This window comes from Ambystoma mexicanum, chromosome 9 (assembly GCF_040938575.1).
Source record: "Ambystoma mexicanum isolate Mex_15411 chromosome 9, UKY_AmexF1_1, whole genome shotgun sequence".
NCBI classification, from domain to species: Eukaryota; Metazoa; Chordata; class Amphibia; order Caudata; family Ambystomatidae; genus Ambystoma; species Ambystoma mexicanum.
Window position 1 is genome coordinate 818,006,070 of NC_090931.1, and position 24,146 is coordinate 818,030,215.

The window sequence follows — 24,146 nt, forward strand, 5'->3', positions numbered from 1 at the left end:
CCTTGTAATTGATTGGGCATATTTGATATCTATCATTAATAGAGTTCTTCTTAGCCTCTATTAAAGCTACCTTATATTTTTGTGCCATAATCTTATATGCTATAAGTGCAGGCTGAGTTTGATGAGCTTTCCACGCATAGTGAAGTTTCAGTGTAGCTGTTTTTAATATTCTTAATTCAGGTGTAAACCATAAGTTACATTTGGAGTCTTGCCTAAGTATTTTCTTTTTAAATGGTGCCAGCTTATTTGCGACAGACTCCAACTTCCTGAGGATAGATCCAGCCAGCCCCTCCGGAGTGTCGGAAGCAGAGCAATGACCCAAAGTATTAAATAAAGGTTCAATTTTATCTACCATCACATTTTTACTGTTTCTGGTTAAAACATTCGAGCTAATCTTATTTTTCCTTTTAATTGGAAAAGCTACTAACAAATTAAATTCAATGATGGAATGATCGGACCATGGACATGGGGAGACGATAACACACTCTGTCCTAACCTTATGGCAAGCTACCCAGTCAAGAGTATGGACCAAGCAATGTGTAGGCAAATGAACTATCTGTTCAAAGCCAAAACCTTTTAATGCAGATTGTAGTTGCAACACCATCCTCTGCGTGTCCCAACCAGAGATTAAAATTCCACATAATGAGAAAGTTTAAAAAGGGTAAAGATCATATGCAAATCAGGCTTGGTTCCACCCCAAAAGGGGTAGTGCAGCCCAAACTTCTTGGTCACATCCCTTCGGCATGGGCCCACAAGCATCCCCAGACATGTTTTGGTCTTGTTTGGCCTCATCGGAGAGGAGAACTGTATGAACAGTGTGCATATTCAGTGGGTTGTAGCTGTCTCTCCCATGTCCTTTGTGAAAAGCTCATACAGTCATGATATTATTTGCATTCTGCATCTGAAGGAATTGCAAAGGGGACTACCATGCTTTTAAGGAAGACCTGGATTTTCTTTATCCCCCGCGCCAAAGTCTGAAGCCAGTTTGATACAAGGGTCCTCATCCTGAGACCTCTAGTGGACCCACAACTCTGATTAGCTCCTAAACCTTCAATCACCTTCTCCAGCATGGGGTCTGGCATGGATTGCCATGCTCATAAATATTCCCTGTTGTCAGGCTGGGAATCCTCTGTAAAAGAAAAAAGATTCATTTTCACTTTAAAACTGTATTATTTTTTAAAAATGTGTATATGGTTACAAACCTTTACAAAACACAATAAGACAAAGCACTGAAGAAAAATAAAAGGGAACAAAAAGAAATAAACACAACAAACGTTGAATTTCCCTAACTCATATGGCTTACAGTAAATGGAAGCCTCTGATACAAATAAACTAAAATCTTGTAATATGCATTTTCTCACAATAAAAACATTTAAAACGATGAGTAACTAAATAATCTGCACAAAACAGACTAAAATAGACAGAGTCTGCTCAAGAAGCCTCACATACAGCCAGACCACACATAATAGAACTGTATTTCAATGGATTGCTTTTCTCCCGCAGATTCCTCATCATGCTAGATGTTCGTCTCCAGCTTCGCTAATCGGAAAGCTTTTCGCCAGGGGGCGTAGTGTACCTTGACTCTCGGCCGTCGATCGTTGATCCGTCTTGTCTGGCTCCCGATCGTCGGCTCCGGACACAACGTCAGACATCGTACAAACAGCACGCCACTACGCCCCACACCTTGTTTTGTTTTCCTTGCTTGCTTGCATGATGCATAGGGTACACGACTCGAGTTACTCGACATTCATTTTTAACATTTTTGTTTTAACTTGTTTATTTTAAACCAGCACATAGATGACAATTAGCTAACAGACATTAAACTTCCAATCACCTCCAGTTCAATACTCGAGAATCCCCTTGACCCCTCCCTCTTCTACCTCCCACTCAACTGCTGTCGGGGTCCAGCGCTGGAAGGGCCGGACTGGCTCCCTGCCCTCCGATTGAAGGGCCTTTGCCACGAGGTGTGGTCTATAAGTTAGTGCTGGGAAGTTCTGGTCTTAATCCAGCACAGGTGCCCAAGTGTTTGAAAAGTGGTGGTGGAGGCCCCTGTTAGCTGCTGTGATTTTCTCTGCTATTAAAATGTCCCAGAGTTTTAACCACCATAGGATCATTAGGGGGCCCTCTGGAGTTTTCCAGGTGCGTGCCACTGTGATCTTAGCAGCAAGGAGGAGTTGTGTTAAGAGGGCCGCCTTCCTGCCAGATCTCGGATAAATACTTGAGATTGGGACTCCCAGTAGGATAGGTTCTGGCTCCTGTGGTATCGCCACCAGGGTGATGTCTGCTATAGTAGCCATACATTGGGAACAAAACTCCTTTTTCACAAGGCATGACCACCACATGTGCAGGTAGGATCCCGGGAGGCCACAGCGGCGCCAGCATGAGGGGTCCAGAGCTTGGTTGAAGTGGTATAGTCGGAGCGGAGGGTAGTACCATCGTAGTAGTAGTAGTAGTTTGTGTGCACTCCCGGTTGTTAATACAAAAGGAGGACGAGTGTGTCCTCGACCAAATGTCCACCCAGGTCTGGTCCTCTATCAGGCATCCCAGGTCCGCCTCCCACTGTGACATATAGGAGGCCCTAACGATGAGGAAGTCTACCTGTAATAACCTATAGAGTGCCTCAGATTCTTCTCCGAGCCGGTGGGTCTGCAACTGTAAGCTTGAGGGGGCTAAGAGCTTGCGTAGCCGGCAAGCGGGTCAAAGGGTGGGAGCACCAATGTCTCAGTTGCGCGTAGGAGAACCTATCCGTTTCTGCTTGTTGGAAAGCACTCTTGCATTGCTCAAAGGTGCGCGGTTGGTTCTCCTCAAAGAGCTGATCCAGGGAGCTAAAGCCACCTGTGATCCAGTTCTTGAAATTCGGAAGGCAAGATCCCGGTGCGAAGGCCGGGTTATGAAAGACTGTGGCGGACTGGCTTAGGCGTCTTGGGATGCCTTTACATCTGCGAGCCCAGTCCCATGCTCTTAAGATGTGTTTAGTGGAGGACAAGATGCCTGGCCATGTCCTGTGCAGGGGAGCAGGGAGGTGTGGCAGGAAGTGTAGGGGAAAGGGGCAGGCGAACCTGTTCAATCTCTGCCCACTTCGGGTGCCCTGAGACGATGGCGCAGGCCTGAGTGTTTGCTATCTGTGCTGCCATCTGGTACTTATGGAGGTCGGGGACTCCCAACCCTCCTAGCCTGGGACTGCTCAACATGGTCCTCTGGGGGATCCACGACTTTTTACCTCTCCAGATAAAGCGGAATGCTTTCCTTTGCAGGCGCTGGAGCGGGGGCCGCAGGATTGTGGTGGGGAGGGATGTGCAAGCGTAAAGAATTTGTGGAAGGAGATTCATTTTACAAGCTGTTATATGACCTAGGAGTGAGATCTCTTGCGAGAGCCATCAGTCGAGGTCCCTCTCTAAATCCTTGAAGAGCGAGGGGAAGTTTGGCCGATAGGTGTCTTCCGGGCAGGCTGGGATCTGGACCCCCAGGTAGGGGATATATTTCCCGTTCAGTTGAATAGAGCATAGGGATCTGAAGGACTCCCGGTCCTCTGGTTCTAGCGCAATCCCCAAAGCTGCCGATTTCCCAAAGTTAATGGTAAAACCTGATACCCTCCCAAACCTATGGATATCCGCCAGGGCAGACCTCAGTGAAGCAGAAGTGTCTGTTATGGATAACAACACATCATCTGCATAAAGTGCGATCTTGTGTTGAGAGGGGCCTTCTTGGAGGCCTTTGACCCAGGGGTTAAGACTGATTCGCTGGGCAAGAGGTTCCATGACTTGGGCGAAGAGTAGAGGGGAGACGGGGCATCCCTGTCTGTTTCCACAGGTCAGTGGGATTGGATCGGACAGGAGGCAATTGACCCTAAGAATGATTTTCAGGGATTGGTAGTTAGCTAATAACAATGCCCAATCCACTTTGTTGAATGCCTTGGTGGCGTCTAGGGCCAGCAAGGCTAACTTCTGTGAGTCCTGATTTGCGACGTCTACTAAGTTGAGGACCCTGCGGATGTTATCTGCAGTCGATCTATGCATTAAGAAACCAGTCTGGTCCGGGTCTATGATGTCAGGGAGGACTCCCTCCAATCGGTTTGCTAGGACCTTCCAATATATATTAGCATTGAGGTTCAATAATGAGATGGGCCTATACGAGGTGTTATCCCTGGGGTCTTTTCCCGGTTTGAGGGCGAGGACTGTGATTGATTCCTGCATCGAGGGGGTGATGGTCCCCGAGGAGGCGAAGGACTTGAAAAGAGTTGTCAAGGGGGCCAGCAGTTGGGGGCGAAAGATTTTATAGAATCGTGACGTATACCCGTCCAGCCCTGGGGCCCTGGGTTTGAGACTCTTGATGGCAGCGTTGACCTCCTCACTTGTAATAGGAGGCTACAGGTTCTCTCTCGTTGCGCCTGTGAGGCGAGGGAAAGCAGCACCCCGTAGGTAGCTCTGTTCCTCCAGTGACCACAAGGACGCTGACTTGGTGTCTGTGAGGTGGGCGACTGCTAGTTGTAGCTTGTCTTGATCAGCAAATTGGACCCTGCCTTGGGGGTCACGCAGGCCCAAAATGGTATTTCGCTTCTTAGCTTTGGTGAGTTTTTCCACCAGAAGTTTGTTCGCTTTATTACTTTTGGCATAGTAGCCTTGCTTTGTCTTAGCTAGTAGCTGGGCTGTGTCCTCAGCGTAGTGTGCCTCGAGCCTCTCTCGGTTGCCTGTAGGGCCCGGTTGGTTCTCGGGGTCCAGCCTTTGGCCTTACAGACTGCCTCCGCCTCGTGGACTTTGTCGACGAGGCAGAGCCTGGCAGACCTGCCGCCTGCATTTGTGAAAAGCTGCCCCTTGGGCAGTTAGTGCTCCTCTCACCACAGCTCTCCTTGCGTCCCAGGTATTAGCCGGGGAGGTATCCTCGTTACGGAAAACCGTAAAGAAATTCTTGATTGACATCGCTATGGAGTCCCTCAGCGACATGTCCAAAAGAATAGGGTCGTATAGGGTCCATCTACGTCTTGGGGAAGGGTCCGGGTCATGGGCCCAGAGTATCGAGGTAACTGGGGCGTGATCAGAGATCATCCTAGTACCAATGGTTATGTCGTCCGCGAAGGCCAAGACTTGGGAGGAGGCCAGTAGGAGGTCAATTCGGGAGTGGGTTCTGTGGACGTATGAGTAGAAGGAATAGTCTCGCTCGTCAGAGTGAAGCACCCTCCACGTATCCACCACATCAAGGGTTCTGAACAGTTGGAGCAGGCTCGCTGCCAGCTTGAAGTCTTTGCGGGCGGGAGGATGTGATTTGTCCTTAAGCGGGTCCGGGACTCCATTGAAATCTCCCCCAATAATAGTTTGGCCCTTGATGAAATGCAGGAGGGCTTCCTCTAGGGCTTCGTATAACTATTCTTGATTATCATTCGGAGCGTAGATCGAGATGAGGGGGTAGAGCTGACCATAGATCAGGCATTTGATTGGCACGAAACGGCCCTCGGAACAGAGCAATGTATCCAAGATTTACGGCCTGAGGCCCTTTGCAAAAAGTACAGCAGTGCCCCCCTTCTTGGTGCCATTGGAGGCCAGGAGTTGCAAAGGGAAGAATCTGTAGCAGAGCCGGGTGAAGTCCGCAGGAATCAAGTGCCTATCTTGGAGGAAGACCAATGAGGCAATGCATTCTGCAAGTATCGGAGCATGGATTTCCTATTTGGGGGGGGCGGGAGCGTGGGGGGGATTGGGGGGGGATTTTAGTTAAAGCCCCTGGCCTTTAGCGTAAGGAATTTCAATTTTCGGTGTGGAGGGGGTGTCACCTGGGCTTCTGCAGGCTCCTGGGACGGAGCTTGGGGGTGGGGGAGGGGGAAGAGTTCAGGCTTTGTGACGGTGTGGTCCTCTTGTAGCAGTTCGGGAGGCTGATATTTCTTTTTTTTTCTCACTTTTTTTTTTTTTTTTTTAAGTCTCAGTGACTCCCATGGCCATACCTGTCCTTCCAGCCAACGGGGCTAGGACAGAGCAAAGAAACTGAGTTCACCTCCAAGGGGGAATGTGATGGTGTCTGACTTGGAGGAGGGCATGGACCGCTCGTGGCCCGTGGCACCATTATTGCCGCTTCAAGTTCCACTGTCAATCATCTCGGCAGGCGAATCGCAGCAGCTCTACTTCACATTTCGGTGCCTCTGCACCTTTCACCAGGAAGGGTGCCTCTGCTTAGGGGGACACCTTTTTAGCTCCTCTGTTGGGCGGTGAGGGCTGCGGGAGGATGAGCCCCTGGGAGAATCTGAGTGCAGGATCGTTGCAGTGTCCTCCAAATGACTGATTCTGCATTAGGTTCCCTGGTAGGTAAACTGCAAGGCTGTAGGGAACAGCCACTGGTATTGCACTTGATGGTCTTGCAGAAACAGGGTGCAATCCAACATTAGTTGGGCCTTATCCATATGCGGGAGCAAAGATTGAAATAAATCGCCTACATACTCGGCTAAGTCTTTATCTGACACTGTAGAGGGGGAGGGGACCTCACAAATCCGTAGGTTTATGCGGCGGGCTCTATTTTCCGGGTCCTCCCGTTTAAACTCAAGCACCTCGCTCCTGTCCTGCAGGGCCTGGATGGATCGTTGCATTTCCATCAACTTCGCAGCGTGTCCCTGGGTTAGGTCTTCAACCTCTCCAAGTCTTTGTTCCGTTTCAGTGACTATCTGATCCGTTCGCTCCAGCTTCGATGTGAGCTCCGACATGCAGGATCTAAACTCTGCTTTGATATTTAACATAAAAGACTGGATGTCTTCTTTAGTTGCGAACATCCCCTTCTCTTCTGAGGCGTGAGTTTGGGGGGGGTCGGATTTTTTCCCTTTACCCTCTGCAAGCAACATGGTGGAAATGTCTAAGCTCTTGGTCACTTTAAGTTGTTTAGCCATTGCTCTTGGACTCCGTTTCAGGGACCCTTATGACCACTCGGGCAACACCCACGAAGGCGAAGGGAGTCTCGGGGCAGACTGTCACTAGTCCCCCGAGTGAGGTTTGCGGCTTTCGTTCCACCACGCGTAGAGGGAACTAGGAGGAGTAAGGAGTTGAGTTTTTAACAAATTGCACTGTGAGTGGAGAGGGAGGGCGTCTGGCCTCAGGATCCTGGTGGACTTGGCTGATGACGGCAGAGTTACTCAGAGGGGGCTGCCACCGGAGCAGCGCAGCGGCAGGAGAGTTCCAAGGAACAGCTGAGTAATAAGCTGAATAATAAGGGGTCTAGCTACCAGGAGACTCCAGCCAGTGGTAGATGAGGCTGCCAGTAGTGCCAGGAGACTGCTGCTGAGACCTAAGAGCCAGGGTTCGTCCAGTTGGGCCCACTAGGAAGTTGTCTGCAGCTCCGGATATGTGAGCTACGTGGGGGCTGCTGGCGTACATAAGACCATCTCATGCTGGGGCTGGAGATCTTCGTCGGGAGGGCTTCTCCACGATGAGGCTCGTCCGTAGGTCAGCGTTGCAGGGGGTGGCTCCACAATCGGTGAGCCTGCATCAGCCACTCCTGCAGCAACCCGCACCACCTCGGGCTCAGAGGACCCCCCCTGTTGGGAAGCAGGGGATCGCCCAAGGAGTATTATTCTGTACGGGGCCGCGGGAGAACAGGAGGCCGCTCCAGGGCACTGGCGGGATTGCTGATCCTTACCGCGGCCCTCCGCCCCCTTCGTCTTTGCTTCTGCCGGGCGGGATCCCCCTCCAGATCAGGCAGAGGGGCGTGCAACGCCGCAGAGATGGCTTGTGGCTGTGTCTGCGGATGGTCAGAGGGGCCAGTACGTCTCCAGATATGCCTCTTCAAGATGTGGAGTCCCGACATCTCCAGATCTCCTGCTCTGGGCCCCCATATCACTCCTGGGCCACGATCCTCCACGCAGAGGTCTCGTGGGCGGCGGGTGCAGCTCCACCGCCGCATCTCCGTGGCCCGTCCGCCATTTTGGATTCGGAGGGGATGGGGGCTCCAAGTTCACCGGCTCCGCATCAGGGCTCCGAAATGAATCAGAAGCTCCTTCTGTCTTTGGCTGACTCTTCCCACCACCCCCCCCGTTCTGACATCTGCCGCTATGGTCTCGGCTCTAAATCAAGAGTGGAAAGCTCATATTTCGGACGTGGGCCGTGGGTCCCGAGTGGAGGCCATCAGAGGAGCGTCCTCATAGCTGGCGCTCCTGACCACGTCCCCCATTATTCGACATTCTTATTGTTTTTTTGTACTTTTTTTCTACGAAACCTCAACGCGATGCCGTCCCACAGGGTTTCTGGCTTTAAGCGATGCCACGATTGCAAGGCCAAAATGTCTGACAGACCCCCATGACTTCTGTCTGTGGTGTTTGGGCGCTAGTCATGACACGGAGGTCTGCGCGATGTGCACAAAGATGCAACCAAAGTCCCTGCATAAGAGAACCGGGAAGCTTGCCTTGGACCGACCTGTCGCGAAGTCTCTGGCGCAGTCGCTCGTCAGGTCCTCAGAGGCTGTGGAGCCCACCCCTGTCAAAGGGAAAGACCAACATTGTAAGAAGACAAAGAAGCTGTCCCATGCCAGGAGCCGTTCCTTGTCTCCCTCCCGGAAGAAGAAACAGCACCACCGCCATCAATCCAAGTCCAGCTTGTCGTCGGAACGAGGTAAGCCCTCAGTGCGGCCGACCACTCAGGAGGAGTGGGAGAGTTTTAAGAACTCTGTTGGAAATGTTTAAGATGCAAGCGGCTGTAGGTGAGGCTCTGGCTCCCGACCAGCAGCAGGCTTTGTCGGTTAAAGCGGCACCACGTGCTCCCGACCCCAAGCTGCCCATCCGACGACATTTTTGGCATCGAAAGCGTCTTCTTGATGTGTTACTCCCGTCAGGCATAAGTCACCAGAAGGTCGTAGGGCTGAGGCCCCCAACGTCTCTCGGTTGCCCGAGCCTCCCTCTGTTTGCCAAAACGGCCATTGATCAGGATTTCAAACCCCGCCATACTAGGAGGCGGTCACCACCAATGCCTCTCTGGAAGTTTGGGGGGCTCCCACTGGACGTCTACACGCCACAGGTCTGTGGCTTCCAGAGGAGAAGGATCTGCACATCAACATCCTGGAGCTACAGGCAGTGTTCTGGGACCTAAAGTCTTTCCTACCGTCTCTAAAGGGCAACGTGGTGAGGAAATTCACTGACAACACCACCACCACCACCACCACCACGTTCTACATTAGGAAGCAAGGGGGTACTCGGTCCCAAGCGCTCTCTGAGGAAGCTCGGGACCTGTGGCACTGGGTCATCGGACAGGGGATGTTCCTCGTATCTCTCCACCTGGCAGGCGTCAAGAACACCATCGCAGACTCCCTACGTAGGTAACTATGCTTCTGCCACAAGTGGGAACTTCATCCGGATCAGGTGGACCGCCTGTACTTCGAATGGGGCAGACCACTAATCGATCGTTTCACCGCGGCAGCGAATTCCAAATTCCAGGCGTTTGCCAGCACTTTTCATCAACTGAGGAGCTTGGCGGACATGTTCTCCTTCCCGTGAGAAGGCTTGTTTCTGTGTATGCTTTCCCCCTGTTTCCTGTCCTGCGACATGTCATCAACACTCCGTGTCGATGCAAGATGATACTCATCGCCCCGCCATGGCAGAGACAGATATGGTATCCAGACCTGCTCAGCCTGTCTGCGTCGCCTCCGTTCAAGTTGCTGGTACTTCTGGATCTGCTCACCAGTGAGAGAGGCGCAATCCTTCATAACGACCCAGGATCGATGAAACCATAAAGGCATGCTCCGGCAGGTTTAAAAGTTTGGAGGTTATGAGCTGCCGGCGGACTGGATGGAAGTCCTCACCAAGGCCAGGGCGTCGTCGACTCTAAAGTGCTACGGCCATAAGTGGAAGCAGTTCACTACGTGGTGCCGGTCACAGAAGATTACCCCTCTGAGGGTCACGGTTCGGCAGATCCTTCCATACTTGATGTCCTTGGCAAGAGCTGTGTGGCTCACGCATCCATCAAGGTACACTTGGCGGCTATCTCCCGCTACACTAGGTCTCCAGGAAGGTCATCACTCTGGTCCCACAGACTCGTCAAAGAGTTCCTCAAGGGACTTTTCCAGTCTTTCCTACTGGTGAAGGCGCCCGCACCAGCATGGGAACTCATGTGGTTCTAACAAAGCTCATGGGGGCACCTGTCGAACCTATGCATCAAGCCCCACTCGAGTTTCTCTCGTGGAAAACTGCTTTCCTTGTGGCCATCACCTGTTCCAGACTTGTGGGTGTGTTCTAGGCCCTATCCTGAAAGCAACTGTATCTGACTTTCCACGAATCGATGGTGCTACTGCGTATGCACCCTCTTTCATGCCAAAGGTTCAGTTGGAATTCCACCTCAACAAGGCTTTGGTTTTGCCCGTTTCTTTCCCGAAACGTTCATTACCGGCGCAGAGGGCCTTGCATTCGCTGGACGTTGCTTGTGCTCTGAAGTTCTACGTGGCACGCAAAAAGAGTTTTCAGAAGACATTCAATTGTTTGTGAACTTTGTACCTGTGTCCAAGGCTTCCATCTCAAAATGGCTCTCTGGGTACATCATGCACGGTCATCGGGTGGCGAACTGGCCCCTGGCTGGCCGTCTGAGAGCCCATTCCACCAGAGCGATCGCTGCAACAACGGCGTTCCTTTCTAGTGTGCCCCTGCTCGACATCTGCAGGGCTGCAACGTGGAGGTCCACGCATACCTTCACAAAATTATCCTGCGTCGACAAGGATTCCATGGAGGAGTCCAGAGTCAGCGAAGCAGTGCTATGCAACCTGTTTGCTTGAGGTTAGTCTGTTCCAGGGGTAAGTGTTAATTGCTTTTGTGAGCTGTGCCACCACCTGGTATTGTGTAATGTGTACTGCTGTGTATTTGTTATTCATGAACATGTGAATCCATGCCAGACCCCGTGCTGGAGAAGGAACAAGTTACTTACCTGTAACTATTGTTCTCCAGCATGGGTCTGGCATGGATCCACATGCAAACCCTCCCTCCGGCACCTCTGCGGCTCTTCTTGGTCATACTGCCACTTTATGTGCTTACCAAATCTGAAGATGGCTGCCAGAGGTGGGGCTTAGGGAGAGGACTGTCATTGGATGTGGGCAGTATGACCCAGAGGACAGTGATTGGTTTAGAGGAGAAATACAGTTTTAAAGGGAAAATGAAACTGTTTTTTCTTTTGCCCAGGGTTCACAGCCTGACAGGGAATATTTCCAGATAAGTAACTTAAACCTTCTTACAGTCCCACGTTCGATAAGTATTTAGAAATTGACAAATCTGTATTTTGGAGGGAATATTGACTACTGCTCGTTTTCTGGCAATAATTACAACATTAACCACCAGAAAACCCAATAACCATCTGACAAGGACTTTTTAAAATGTATTTTCATGCATTGGTTTCAATGAATATTAATCATTATCAAATCATTCATTAGTAGGAGTGATGAATCGTTGTGCTTACAAGGGAAAATACAGGTTCATAAAAATCATGTAAGAGTTGGGCTCGGCCCTCTATCCATGTGGGTAGTGGTCATTGCAGCTGCCTGGACTTTAAGGTTCCAACACCTGCAATGCTGGTTTTAGATTTACTATTTGTTGTGGAAATATAACAGTTGTATTTTTAAGGGGAGTTGCATGTTCACCAGTTTGATGGGTGTCGCCTGAAGTGCCGCCTTTGTAGTTTCAATCAGTGCTTCATGTTTAATTCCACAGGAGACCTTCGACAGAGCCAAGGCTTGGGTTAAAGAACTTCAAAGGCAGGCCAGCCCAAATATTGTCATAGCCCTTGCCGGAAATAAAATCGATCTGGCGGAAAAGAGAATGGTGGAGTATGAGGTAAGATTCACATTGTGTAAGTGCGTTTTCTTCAAAAACATATGCTGTTAACTGAATACGCTCTGGACACCAGGAAGGTTTATTCAAATTTGTTTTGTGCTTGTGAAAGGACTTGAATCCTCAACAGTATTGCAAGCCCGGTCAAGCAATCTCATTCTGCTGTTTTGCACCTTAATCTTTGTTGTGTACCTGTAAGCCGTTGAACCTGTGAAGCCATGTGCCCCCCCCCCCCCCCTCATGTGGCAATGCCAGCACCACTCTCAAAAAGGGAAGCATTTCATCCATGCGGACAAGCCCGTTCTGCTGTTTTGCATTGCTGTTTTTCCATGCTTTGGTGCACGTGGCAGGGGAGCCAGCCAGCATTACCCTGATTTTGAGCCTGAGTTGCTGTAGATCAGCAGCATTGTACTCTTTTACTCCTACGTGCCGTCCCGTTTCCTCCATACGTATGGGACATTCCTCCGTCCTGTGGGACGGGACCGGAGCACTTTTTAAAAATGTGTACTACTTCTCTTTTTACTCAGGGTACCGCACGCGCCCGTAACCCCGCCCTCCTTAGCTCCGCCCAGCGCATCGCCCATCAGTCCATTTCTCTGCTCGATCAGGACTGGACGCAGTTGCATCTTTGGAAGATTTTTTCCTTCCAGTGTCCTTCTCTCCTGCTCCGGCTTAGCGGTCGTGTGGTAGTCCGTCTATGCCGTTTCAGTTAGATTTTCCTATTTGTTCATCTTGTGACCGACGCTTCGCTAGGGCGGATCCGCATCCTCTTTGTTTAGAGTGTTTGGGTCCGGACTTGTGCTTTTACTTGGATTCCCTTTCGGTCCGGGCGCTTCAATGTTGTTTAGAGCAGAGCAGGGGTTTCAGCGCACTCCCCCTACGCACTTTGAAGCTTTCAATCGACGATAAGAAGAAACGCCCGGTGAGTTCTTTACTTTTTAGAGCACCCCGGCCGGGGGACTCCTTCCCGAATCCGATTGATTTGCCCTCGGCTGAAATCGTTCTCATGAGAAAGGTGCAAACTACCAAAAGTTTGCACCTTTCTCATGCGAACACACATACATTCTCATACACACACCACCATTACACACCCCCCACTCACACCCCCACCCCCACCCACAGCCCCAACATAAACAAACCCACTTACCTTCATCTTCACGCTGGTTTCTGCAGCGCCAGTTCCCTTTCACTTCCATGATTGGGAAGCGGCACTGCAGGTTCCTTTTCTTTTTTTTTTAAACGGAAGGCTGCAGGGGTGTCCCCCGCAGCCCCCGTTTTATTTTCAATGCTACCACCAAAGCTTCGAACTTTTGGTTTTCGAACATTTGGTGGCAGCATTTTTAGAATTTTTGGTTCATGCGAACCTTTCGATGCAGGAAAATCATCCTAAACCCTCCTTCCTGGTCCGGGAGGAGCGTCCAAAGCTTTATTACCGGGGCTTGCCCTGAGGTGCCTTTTAGGCCTAAAAAGTGTACCAGAGTTTTCTCTGAGGGCCTCCGTAAGGGGCCTATTGACACCGGATTACAATCCGAGGACCCTCTTGTGGGGGCTGTTTGTGGGCCTAGTTCTACTGAGGCGGCGGGTACCAGAGCTTGCTTCGAGTTCTCCCTGTCTGGAGCTTCCCGTAAAGACACTGGGGGTACGTCCTGAGGCCTCCGTTGAGGTTTTCTGTGCCGAACTAAAGTTCGAGACCCTTCGTGAAGGGGCTTTTACCGGGCTCGGGTCCCAGGTCCCTCGTTTGTATCTTCAAAGGTGATGTGTAACACACGGTTGGCTCTTTGGGCTGGACCTCTGTGCACTGTATGTCTGACTTGAAGAGTAAGATGTCTGCAGATTGAAAATATGGGGTTAATGAACTGGGGTTATTGGGTGCCTCTCTCCTCTTCCCTTTCTCTTCTCCTGTAGAACCCCAAAGGTTAACGCCCTCACCTTAGGTAAGTGAACGCCGAGCTCTCCATCTGCCTCGGGGCAGGGTGCCGTAACCAGTTTCTTCACTGGATAAGGGTGCAGGCCTCTTGACCTCAGAGGACTGCTGTCCGTCGTTAACTGCACGAACGGTAAGTTCTGGGCACTTCAAATGTCTTAAAAGTCTTTTGTAATGATATCTCTTGTTTTGCAGGGTTCCGGCGATGGCGGATGGCGGGCTGATGAGAGTTGAGGATCGAACCCGCGTGAGGAATAGAAGCGCCTGGAAGCACGTAAGTAAGCGCTTGTAGCCTGCTTCACGATGCGCACTAACTGTCCCTTTTATCTTGCAGGTACAAGTTCGGAGCTTTAGAGAAGCTGAAGGGTGCTGGAATACCCACTGGATTCGGCGTGGGAAGGAGTAATGGCACGTGAGTAATAAAGTTGCCCAATGTCTTTAAACGCACCTTCTTTTGTCTTTCAGATGCGGGATGCAGCGCCGAAGGCCTCCGGAGTGTGCGAAGAGCTGGTAAGCTTTTGTCTTTCAGATGCCGGAATGCAGTGCGAAGACCTCCGGAGCATGCGAAGAGTAGGTAAGCCTTTGTCTTTCAGATGCCGGAATGCAGCGCGAGGCGTTGGTGACAGCCGATGGACCAGGTAAGAGATGTGCTGCCACTGAAGACCGTAGTGCTAACCTGTTCTTTCTTTGTCTTTACAGGTGCTGCTGAAGACTGGATTCCAGGATGGTAAGCCTTTGTTCCCTTAGGCCCAGGATCAGAAGCAGAAGACACGATGAGCGTTCTGCTGCAGAGAATGCAGAATAACACAAAGCAAGATTCATCCATCGGGTGTGGTTTAAATAGCCTCCTGTAGTGCTTAGGTGTCTCCTTCCACAGCCACGCCTTGGTAAGAAAAGAGTTCCTGCTTTCCAGAAGAGTTCCAGTGTTCTGAACCTAGGGAGTGGCTCCTGCCCCACCCAACAGGAAAAGTAGTCCCAAACAGAAGAGGATCAGGGGTTCAACTGGCAGGTAAGTAAGCAGCATGGTCTGCTGCAGGTAAGTCCACCCAAGCATTATGAGCCCGGCGCTTCCAGCGCTGGGACTGGGCATCTTTATGAGCCTGGTGCCACTGGCGCCAGGACAGGGTCCAAAAGGTCCCAATTGGGACTGGCTGGCACTCGGAACCGGGGTTATGGGTCTGCTTCCAAGGGAGTCGGGCAAGTCCTGATCTTTTGGAAGCAGAGATCATGACAGTACCCCCCCTCAAGGCCCCTCCCAAACCGGGCTTCTCCGGGGGTTTGGGCTTGTTAGGAAATGTTCGATGAAATCTTTTGATTAGACGAGGCGCGTGGACATATTCTGCAGGTTCCCAGGATCTTTCTTGGGGACCGTAGCCTTTCCAGTCAATCAGGTAAAATAGTTTAGATTTGGAGATCTTGGAATCCAGGATGCTTTTGACTTCAAACTCGAGTTCTCCATCAACTAGAATAGGTTTTGGAGATGTAGTTAGTCGGGTTTGAGGTTGCACGGGTTTTAATAGAGAGACGTGGAAGACCGGATGTATCTTCATGTGAGGGGGCAAGTCCAACTTGACCGCTACTGGATTTACTATGGTATTGATGGAATAGGGACCAAGGTATCTTGGGTTGAATGTGCGTGGTCCTTTTAGAGGTAGATATTTGGTGGATAACCAGACTTGATCTCCTACTTGATATTGGGGGGCTTCCTTCCGATGTTGGTCTGCTCCTTTCTTGTATTGTTCTTTAGCCCTTTGAAGGTGAGAAACGGCTTCCTTAAAGGCTTGGGTGATTGTAGAATGCAGGTGGTCTACTGCTGGTGTTCCAAGATCTTGGAGTGGATCCAACTCCGAGGTTCGAGGGTGACTACCGTATAAAAGAAAAAACGGGGTCTTCCCAGTTCCCGAGTGGACAGTTATTGTAGGCATATTCGGCTATCCAAAGGATATCTTTCCAAGTTTTTTCAGTTTGTTGTAGCATGCAGCGCAAATACTGTTCCAGAGTTTGATTGGTCCTCTCGGTTTGTCCGTCGGTTTGAGGGTGGTGGCTGGTCGAAAGTCTCACATCAATTTGAGCCGACCGACAGCAACTTCGCCAAAAATGAGAAATAAATTGACTACCTCGATCCGAAATTAGAACTGAAGGAAAACCGTGCAGTCGGACGATGTTTTCGAGAAATTCTCGGGCCAGAGTTGCTGCTGTTGGTAAGCCTTTGAGTGGAATGAAATGCGCCATCTTGGAGAATAGGTCCACGATTACTAGGATCGTATTGTATCCGGAGCATGGAGGTAGATCGGTGATGAAGTCCATAGAAAGCGTATGCCAAGGGCGAGGCGGGATGTCAATAGGGCGTAAGAGGCCGGCTGGTTTTTCCTTTTGACTCTTGTTTTGGGCGCATACTCCACAGGACATTATAAAGTCTCTGATATCTTTTTTCCAAGACGGCCACCAGAAGTAGCGCTTGATCTTTTCCGAGGTCTTGGTCATACCGGGATGTCCTTCCATTAAAGAATCGTGATAACAAGAGATTACCTTTTTCTGTAAATCTGTGCTGGGCAGGTATAACCGTTCTTGGAAATATAATAGGTTGTCCTTCACCGTAAAGTCCTTTCCCTGCAGATGCCAATTCTGTATGTCTGCTGGAGTTACCAGTAGCCTGGCTTTATCCTTAACTTCCTCTATGGATTGTGTGGCGATTACACCTAGAATTCTTTGTTCGGGAATGATAGGTACAGGTTTAGGATTGATCAAATGTTCTTCCACTCCCATCCGAGAAAGGGCATCAGCTTTACTGTTTTTTGTACCAGGTCGATAGGTAATTATGAAGTCAAACTCGGCAAAGAATAGTGCCCAACGGAGTTGCCTAGAGGATTGAGCTTTTGCGGTTTTCAAATATTGCAGGTTTCGGTGATCTGTAATCACAGTAACGGTGTGTCGGGCCCCCAGAAGATAATGCCGCCAAGCCTTAAAGGCGGACTTGATAGCTAGAAGTTCCTTATCAGTAATAGTGTAATTGATTTCAGGAGGCGAGAATTTGCGGGACCAAAATGCCACGGGATGCAACTGATTGGTTACTGGGTCCTTTTGTGATAGAACTGCCCCCATGGCAAGGCTCGAAGCATCAGTTTCAACGATGTAGGGGAGTTCTGGGCGAGGATGTTTTAAGATCGGTGCAGAGATAAATCTAGTCTTCAAATTCTGGAAAGCTTGTTCCGCCTCGGTAGACCATTCAAAACGTTTGTTTTTCTTTAACAAGGCGGTGATGGGCTGGACTATTCGAGAGAATTCGGGGATAAACCTGCGGTAAAAGTTAGCGAAGCCTAACATGCTTTGAACACCTTTTACCGGAGGATGGCGATGGCCATTTGAGAATTGCATCGACCTTCTTTGAATCCATACGCACTCCGCTAGGTGATAATATGAATCCCAAGAATTCAACTTCAGTCACGTTGAAAACACATTTTTCCAACTTAGCGAAAAGTTTGTGTTGACGCAATCTCTCGAGGACCATTTTCACGTGTTTCCGATGTTCAGTTTCCGATGAAGAATAAACGAGGATGTCGTCAATGTAAACAACAACACACACATCTATGAGCTCTCTGAGGACATCGTTCATAAAATATTGAAAGGCGGCCGGGGCATTGCAAAGTCCGAAGGGCATGACCTGATATTCAAATAGCCAATACTTGGTGCGGAAGGCCGTCTTCCATTCATCGCCCTCTTTTACTCGTACCAAGTGGTAGGCTCCTCTAAGATCCAGCTTTGTATATATGCATGCTTTTCTGACTTGGTCCAGGAGTTCAGGGATCAAAGGTAACGGATATCTATTCTTAACGGTGATCTGGTTCAGGGCGCGATAATCTATACAAGTTCTAAGGTCCCCTTCTTTTTTTGGAACGAAGAACAAAGCTGAGGAAGCAGGGGACTTGGAAGGACGAATAAACCCATTCGCTAGGTATTGATCCAGGTATTGTCGGAGGTGAAGATTCTCAGGCTCGGTGAGGGCATAAATTCTACTACAAGGAGGAGTAGATCCAGGTATCAGGTCGATCTGGCAGTCATAAGACCTATGAGGAGGTAGAGAGTTAGCCTGATCCTTCCGGAAAACATCTTGGAATTCTAGGTATTCAGGAGGTAACTGGGGCGCCTCCGAGGAAATTGCTGCCAGTGCAACACCAGGTCGAGGGTGACAAGTAGAGACACATTCTGGAAACTGAACCGTTCTTGCTCGCCAATCGATCTGAGGATTGTGCTTCTCTAACCAAGGAATTCATAGAATAATCTGGAACGGAGGGGCCTTGATCACATCGAACACGATCTTCTCATGGTGTCCATCTTGACTTACTAGCGTCACTTCTTGGGTGGTATGCGTTACTGGTCCGGAGGCTATCTCCGTACCATCCACCGTAGTAATGACGTCCTTTACAGCCTTTGGACAAAGAGTCCGATTCATCCTCAAAACCATTTCATGATCCACATAATTGCCGATGGCACCGCTGTCGACGTAAGCTTCAATCGCATGTAATCGATCCGGATGTTCAGGGCTAATGAGGACCATAGGTATCACGAAATGCGAGGTCACTGAACTGGTTTTAACGCTCGGCAAGAGGACCTCTATTCTTGTCGGGCGAGGTCGTTTCCCTGCTCAGAGTTTGTGACCCTGGTAACTGCAGCTCCTATTGCCTTCTTGGCTGGTTTCACCGGACAGTCTCGAAGAAAGTGCCCCGAGTTTCCGCAATAGAGGCATAATTGCAGCTGTTTTCTCCTTTCCCGCTCCTTTTGTGTTAGTGGTCATTTCAGGCCCCCTATTTGCATGGGTTCCCCGGAGTCTACTCCTTTGGTAGGAGTTGGTGGTTTGGAAAATACTCGAGCATCAAACTTGGAACGATCGGCCTTCCTGTTCTGCAGTCTGTGGTCAATTTGAACGACTAAGTCAATATAGTCCGAACAGTCTTGCGGGGGATTCACTACTTGGGCTAACACATCTTTGAGCTCTCCACGTAGACCTCTATAAAACAGCGTAATCCTTTTGTCCTCAGGCCATCGAGTTTCCACTATCGGTCTGTTGAAAGACGCAATATAAGCCAAAAGGTCTTGATTACCCTGTCGCAATGAAAGGAGCTCATTGTCCAAGGCCTGCCCCTGTGAATGTCTTGCAAACAGTTTTTCCATACTGAGCTGAAAAGCTTGAAAATCATGGAGAACCGGATCATCTTGATTAACTAGAGGGATCGACCAGTCTGCCGCATTGCCACTAAGGTACGAAAGCACGAAAGCTACCTTAGCTTGATCAGTTGGAAAGGCTGCTGGCCGGCATAAGAAGTGCAACCGGCACTGATTAATAAATACTGCAAACCTCTTTGGGTCACCAGAAAATCGTTCGGGCGGAGCCAGAGGTACATTCCCAGGTAGGTTGATCTGCACTGGGTTCGTAGAGGATGTTGAAGGAAGATTTGCCCCTGATGCGGGTAACGGAGTTTGTCCGGCTTGTGACTGTAGCAATTGTCTAGCGAGATCGTCTGTTCGCTCCTTGGAAATAATCAGTTCCCTTCTTAGAGCATTCGTTTCCTGACGGGCTGCATGCACTTCTGCTCTTAGTTCCCCAAGTAACTGGGCTAGCTGGTCGGTATCCGAGGTTTCCATAGCGCCTGGGTGGGAGTTTTGCGGTAGGCTTTGTGTTCTGTAACGCTCACCTGATTCCCGCAGAGGCGCCGGTCTTGACTGGGTGAATGCCGTATCTTCAAAGGTGATGTGTAACACACGGTTGGCTCTTTGGGCTGGACCTCTGTGCACTGTATGTCTGACTTGAAGAGCAAGATGTCTGCAGATAGAAAGTATGGGGTTAATGAACTGGGGTTATTGGGTGCCTCTCTCCTCTTCCCTTTCTCTTCTCCTGTAGAACCCCAAAGGTTAACGCCCTCACCCTTATGTAAGTGAACGCCGAGCTCTCCATCTGCCTCGGGGCAGGGTGCCGTAACCAGTTTCTTTACTGGATAAGGGTGCAGGCCTCTTGACCTCAGAGGACTGCTGTCCGTCGTTAACTGCACGAACGGTAAGTTCTGGGCACTTCAAATGTCTTAAAAGTCTTTTGTAATGATATCTCTTGTTTTGCAGGGTTCCGGCGATGGCGGATGGCGGGCTGATGAGAGTTGAGGATCGAACCCGCGTGAGGAATAGAAGCGCCTGGAAGCACGTAAGTAAGCGCTTGTAGACTGCTTCACGATGCGCACTAACTGTCCCTTTTATCTTGCAGGTACAAGTTCGGAGCTTTAGAGAAGCTGAAGGGTGCTGGAATACCCACTGGATTCGGCGTGGGAAGGAGTAATGGCACGTGAGTAATAAAGTTGCCCAATGTCTTTAAACGCACCTTCTTTTGTCTTTCAGATGCGGGATGCAGCGCCGAAGGCCTCCGGAGCGTGCGAAGAGCTGGTAAGCTTTTGTCTTTCAGATGCCGGAATGCAGTGCGAAGACCTCCGGAGCATGCGAAGAGTAGGTAAGCCTTTGTCTTTCAGATGCCGGAATGCAGCGCGAGGCGTTGGTGACAGCCGATGGACCAGGTAAGAGATGCGCTGCCACTGAAGACCGTAGTGCTAACCTGTTCTTTCTTTGTCTTTACAGGTGCTGCTGAAGACTGGATTCCAGGATGGTAAGCCTTTGTTCCCTTAGGCCCAGGATCAGAAGCAGAAGACACGATGAGCATTCTGCTGCAGAGAATGCAGAATAACACAAAGCAAGATTCATCCATCGGGTGTGGTTTAAATAGCCTCCTGTAGTGCTTAGGTGTCTCCTTCCACAGCCACGCCTAGGTAAGAAAAGAGTTCCTGCTTTCCAGAAGAGTTCCAGTGTTCTGAACCTAGGGAGTGGCTCCTGCCCCACCCAACAGGAAAAGTAGTCCCAAACAGAAGAGGATCAGGGGTTCAACTGGCAGGTAAGTAAGCAGCATGGTCTGCTGCAGGTAAGTCCACCCAAGCATTATGAGCCCGGCGCTTCCAGCGCTGGGACTGGGCATCTTTATGAGCCTGGTGCCACTGGCGCCAGGACAGGGTCCAAAAGGTCCCAATTGGGACTGGCTGGCACTCGGAACCGGGGTTATGGGTCTGCTTCCAAGGGAGTCGGGCAAGTCCTGATCTTTTGGAAGCAGAGATCATGACACTCCCTTACGCCCCTGGAATTACTCCGCTTATGAGAGGCCTCCTCAAGTTGCGCCTAAAACGTCGGCGGAGGACGCTTTTGTCGCTAGATTTCAAAAGCTAATGCACTTCGACCCCTATGAAGGAGTATTTTCGAGGTTTGGTTAGGGAGATATGCCCTCCTGCGCCGTCAGTCCCAGTTGTGGCACCGGTGATCCCACCAACGCCTCTTTTTTCGGCCGGGCCTCCACCGGCTCTCCCTCCCTTGCCTCCACTGTCTCCAGTGGACAAATCTTCAGCAGGGCCAGTCGGCGGCGCAGATTGATCTGGATGTGTCGGACGACGCACAGGGGGGCCAGGACAGCTAGGACCAGCCCCGCTCGGTTAGAGCCATTCACGACCGGGTGCTGGACATGTTTCTTTTGGATGTTCCAGTACCCGAGGCACCCGCTCCACAGGAAGGGGTGCTTTCAGGGGCGTTCACCTTGTCTCCTTTGGAGCGTACTGGCTTGTTCTTGCAGGAGGATGTTTTAACTGAGGTCCGTAAAGTATGGGAGAAACCACACTCGGGACCGTTTGACGCTGGCTATAGGCTCCATTCTTCGGTAGAAGTGGCCTTAACATCGTGTCTGCCCCCTTCCTCCACGGTGGTGGCTGCTGCTACATTACAATCCAGACCTGCTTCATCGTCTTCTACAGCGGCAATGCAGGTTCTGGCCAAAGAGGACAAGCTTCTTGACTCTTTGGGGAGGAAGATTTTTGCTAATTCAGCCCTGCATTTAAATCAAGCTGACGCGGAACTGGTATTAGCGGGGGCGAATATGAAAATGTGGAAAGGTCTGTCAGAATTTGAGGAATTCATTCCCTCTAATAAACTAGAGGATTTTAAAGCGGGATGGTCAGATGCCAGGGTCCTGGCACAGGATATGCTGGAGGCCGCGGCGCATCATGACAACACCTCGGCCCGGGGCCTTATGCTTGGCATGGACACCTCTCATCAGGCTTAGTTGCATGCTACCAATTTCTGTAAAGAGGTGCAGGATAAAGTTCTGGACCTGCCTTTTGATGGCAAGGAGCTTTTTCATTCAGCAACAGATGTTGAACTGACTAAGACTAAGGACTGCACCCAGACCCAGACCGCCAAGTCCTTGTCTGTCTTGGTGAAACCGCCTTTCAGGGCACAGAGAGCGTCTTCGCAGCATCAGTCTTCCTCTGGTTTTAGGGGATTTCTGAATTGGAAGTCCCGTACTGTCGATACTCCATCAGGAAATTCCCACCGACGGTAGCAACGGGGCCGGTTTTTCTCCCGTTCCTCGGCCTCCGATAAACCAACTAAATGAAGTTTCTCTGCGCTCGCACGAGACCCCGGTGGGAGGGCGCATTGCTTCTCACTGGGTGGCGTGGCAGGCCATCACCAAAGACCGGTGGGTCTTGTCAGACGCTCGGGCGGGCTTCCGCTTGCCCCTTCCTCCTACCCCACCCTTCAATCCTCCCTTTCAGCAGTCGGGGTCGCCCTCCCTCAGAGCCGAGATACAGAAGTTGCTGGATCTCAGAGCGGTGGAACCCGTTTCCCTAGGGGAGGGCTTCTACTCCCGGCTGTTTACAGTGTCCAAACCCAACCAGGCTGGCCTGCGCACCATCCTAGACCTTTCCCAGTTCAATCTCTCTCTACCCCAAGAGAAATTCAAGAAGATCACGCCCTGTCAGATATAGTCCTTTTACAGAAGGGTGATAGGCTCAGCGTGGTGGACCTTCAGGATGCTTATATGCATATTCTGATTTGTAGTCCGCATCGCAAATACCTATGTTTTTCCGTGGGGGGGGGGGCATTTCCAGTTCCGAGTGATCCAGTTTGGCCTCAGCCCGGCACCGCGTGTCTTTACAAAGATGATGTCGGTTATCGCAGCTTATCTTTGGCTTCAGGGTATCCATGTGTATCCGTACTTGGACGATTGGCTGCTATGCAGTCCTTGTCCTCAATCAGCCTTGAGCAACCTTCAGTCTCTCCTCCAGCTCCTGTTCCATGTTGGGCTGTCGGTGAACTGGCGGAAATCCTCCATGACGGTCTCTCAGTAACTGATTTTCCTGGGTTTTCATTGGAACACGATCGACTGCAGAGTATATCTAACCGGGGACAGAATAGTGGATCTGTTGGCCATGTGTCAATTGTTTGCGCAGTCAGAGAGCATCTCAGCCTGGTGGTTCCAGAGGCTTCTGGGCCTCATGGCCTCGTGTGTGCTGGCTCTCCCTCTTGCTCGTCTCAAGATGAGGCGAACACAGATGGCTCTTCTGAGTTCTTGGCGCCAAGCAGTGGACCGAGACTCCAAAATGATTCCTGTTCCATCTTTCATGGCAGCGGACCTTGTGTGGTGGTCGTCTCTCAGCAATCCTTCCATGGGTGCTACCTTCCAGGACCCCGGCCCGCTAGTGACAATCACAATGGACTCTTCCCTTCTGGGGTGGGGTGCGACATTGGACCTTCTTCAGGTTTCCGATCTCTGGTCACCGTAGGACAACCTCCTTCATATAAATCACTTGGCGCTCCTGACGATCTTCCTGGCGCTCAAAGCGTTCCAGCCTGTCATTGTCAACAAAGTAGTTGGGATCCGCACGGACAATGTGGTGTCCATGTTTTATATCTACAAGCAAGGGAGTACCAAGTCCCCTCCTCTTGTGGATCTTGCCATTCAGATGTGGGAATGGGCGGTTCAGCATGGCATCTGGCTTGTGGCAGTGCACATCCCGGGCCAGCTGAATGTTATTGCGGATGCCCTCAGCCGGCGTACAATGGTCAGCTACGAGTGGGAGCTGAACTCGGAGGTCCTCTTGCAAATCTTCCAATGTTTGGGCACTCCAGAAGTGGACCAATTCGCAACGGCGTCAAACAAGAAAATTCCCCTGTATGCCTCCAGGAACGGGCTGGGAGCCTCCTCGCTGGGGGATGCCCTCAAAATTCCCTGGCACAACATGAGGGCCTATGCTTTCCCGCCTCTGCCTCTGATTCATCGGACGCTTGGCAAGCTGAGGGGCACGGTGAGCTGTTCTCTTCTGCTCATAGCACTGTGGTAGCCGGCCAGGTTTTGGTTTTCAGAGCTTCAGCATCTGTCGGTGTGTGCACCGATCAGGCTTCCGTTAGTCCCTGACCTGCTTCACCAGAGATCGGCAGCTGTGGCACCCCTCCCCACAATCGTTCAACTTGGCGGCATGGTGCTGAGTTCAGATCTTTAGAACATCTCAACCTGTCTGCTGATAACATGCGCATTATTCAGGCAGCCAGGAAGCCCTCAACGAGATCTCATTACAGGAGCAAATGGCTTTGGTTCTGCCACTG

At 50.6% G+C, this 24,146-nt stretch overlaps 1 protein-coding gene across 1 annotated transcript in view; it reads left to right on the forward strand.

The window, feature by feature from the left end:
* The window catches only part of LOC138488653 (ras-related protein Rab-5B-like), a 565,143-nt gene that overhangs the window by 431,836 nt on the left and 109,161 nt on the right, over nt 1-24,146 (forward strand). The window contains exon 4 of the mRNA XM_069615820.1: nt 11,645-11,767. Coding sequence (XP_069471921.1) covers nt 11,645-11,767 — 123 coding nt within the window. The remainder of the gene's footprint in view (nt 1-11,644; nt 11,768-24,146) is intronic.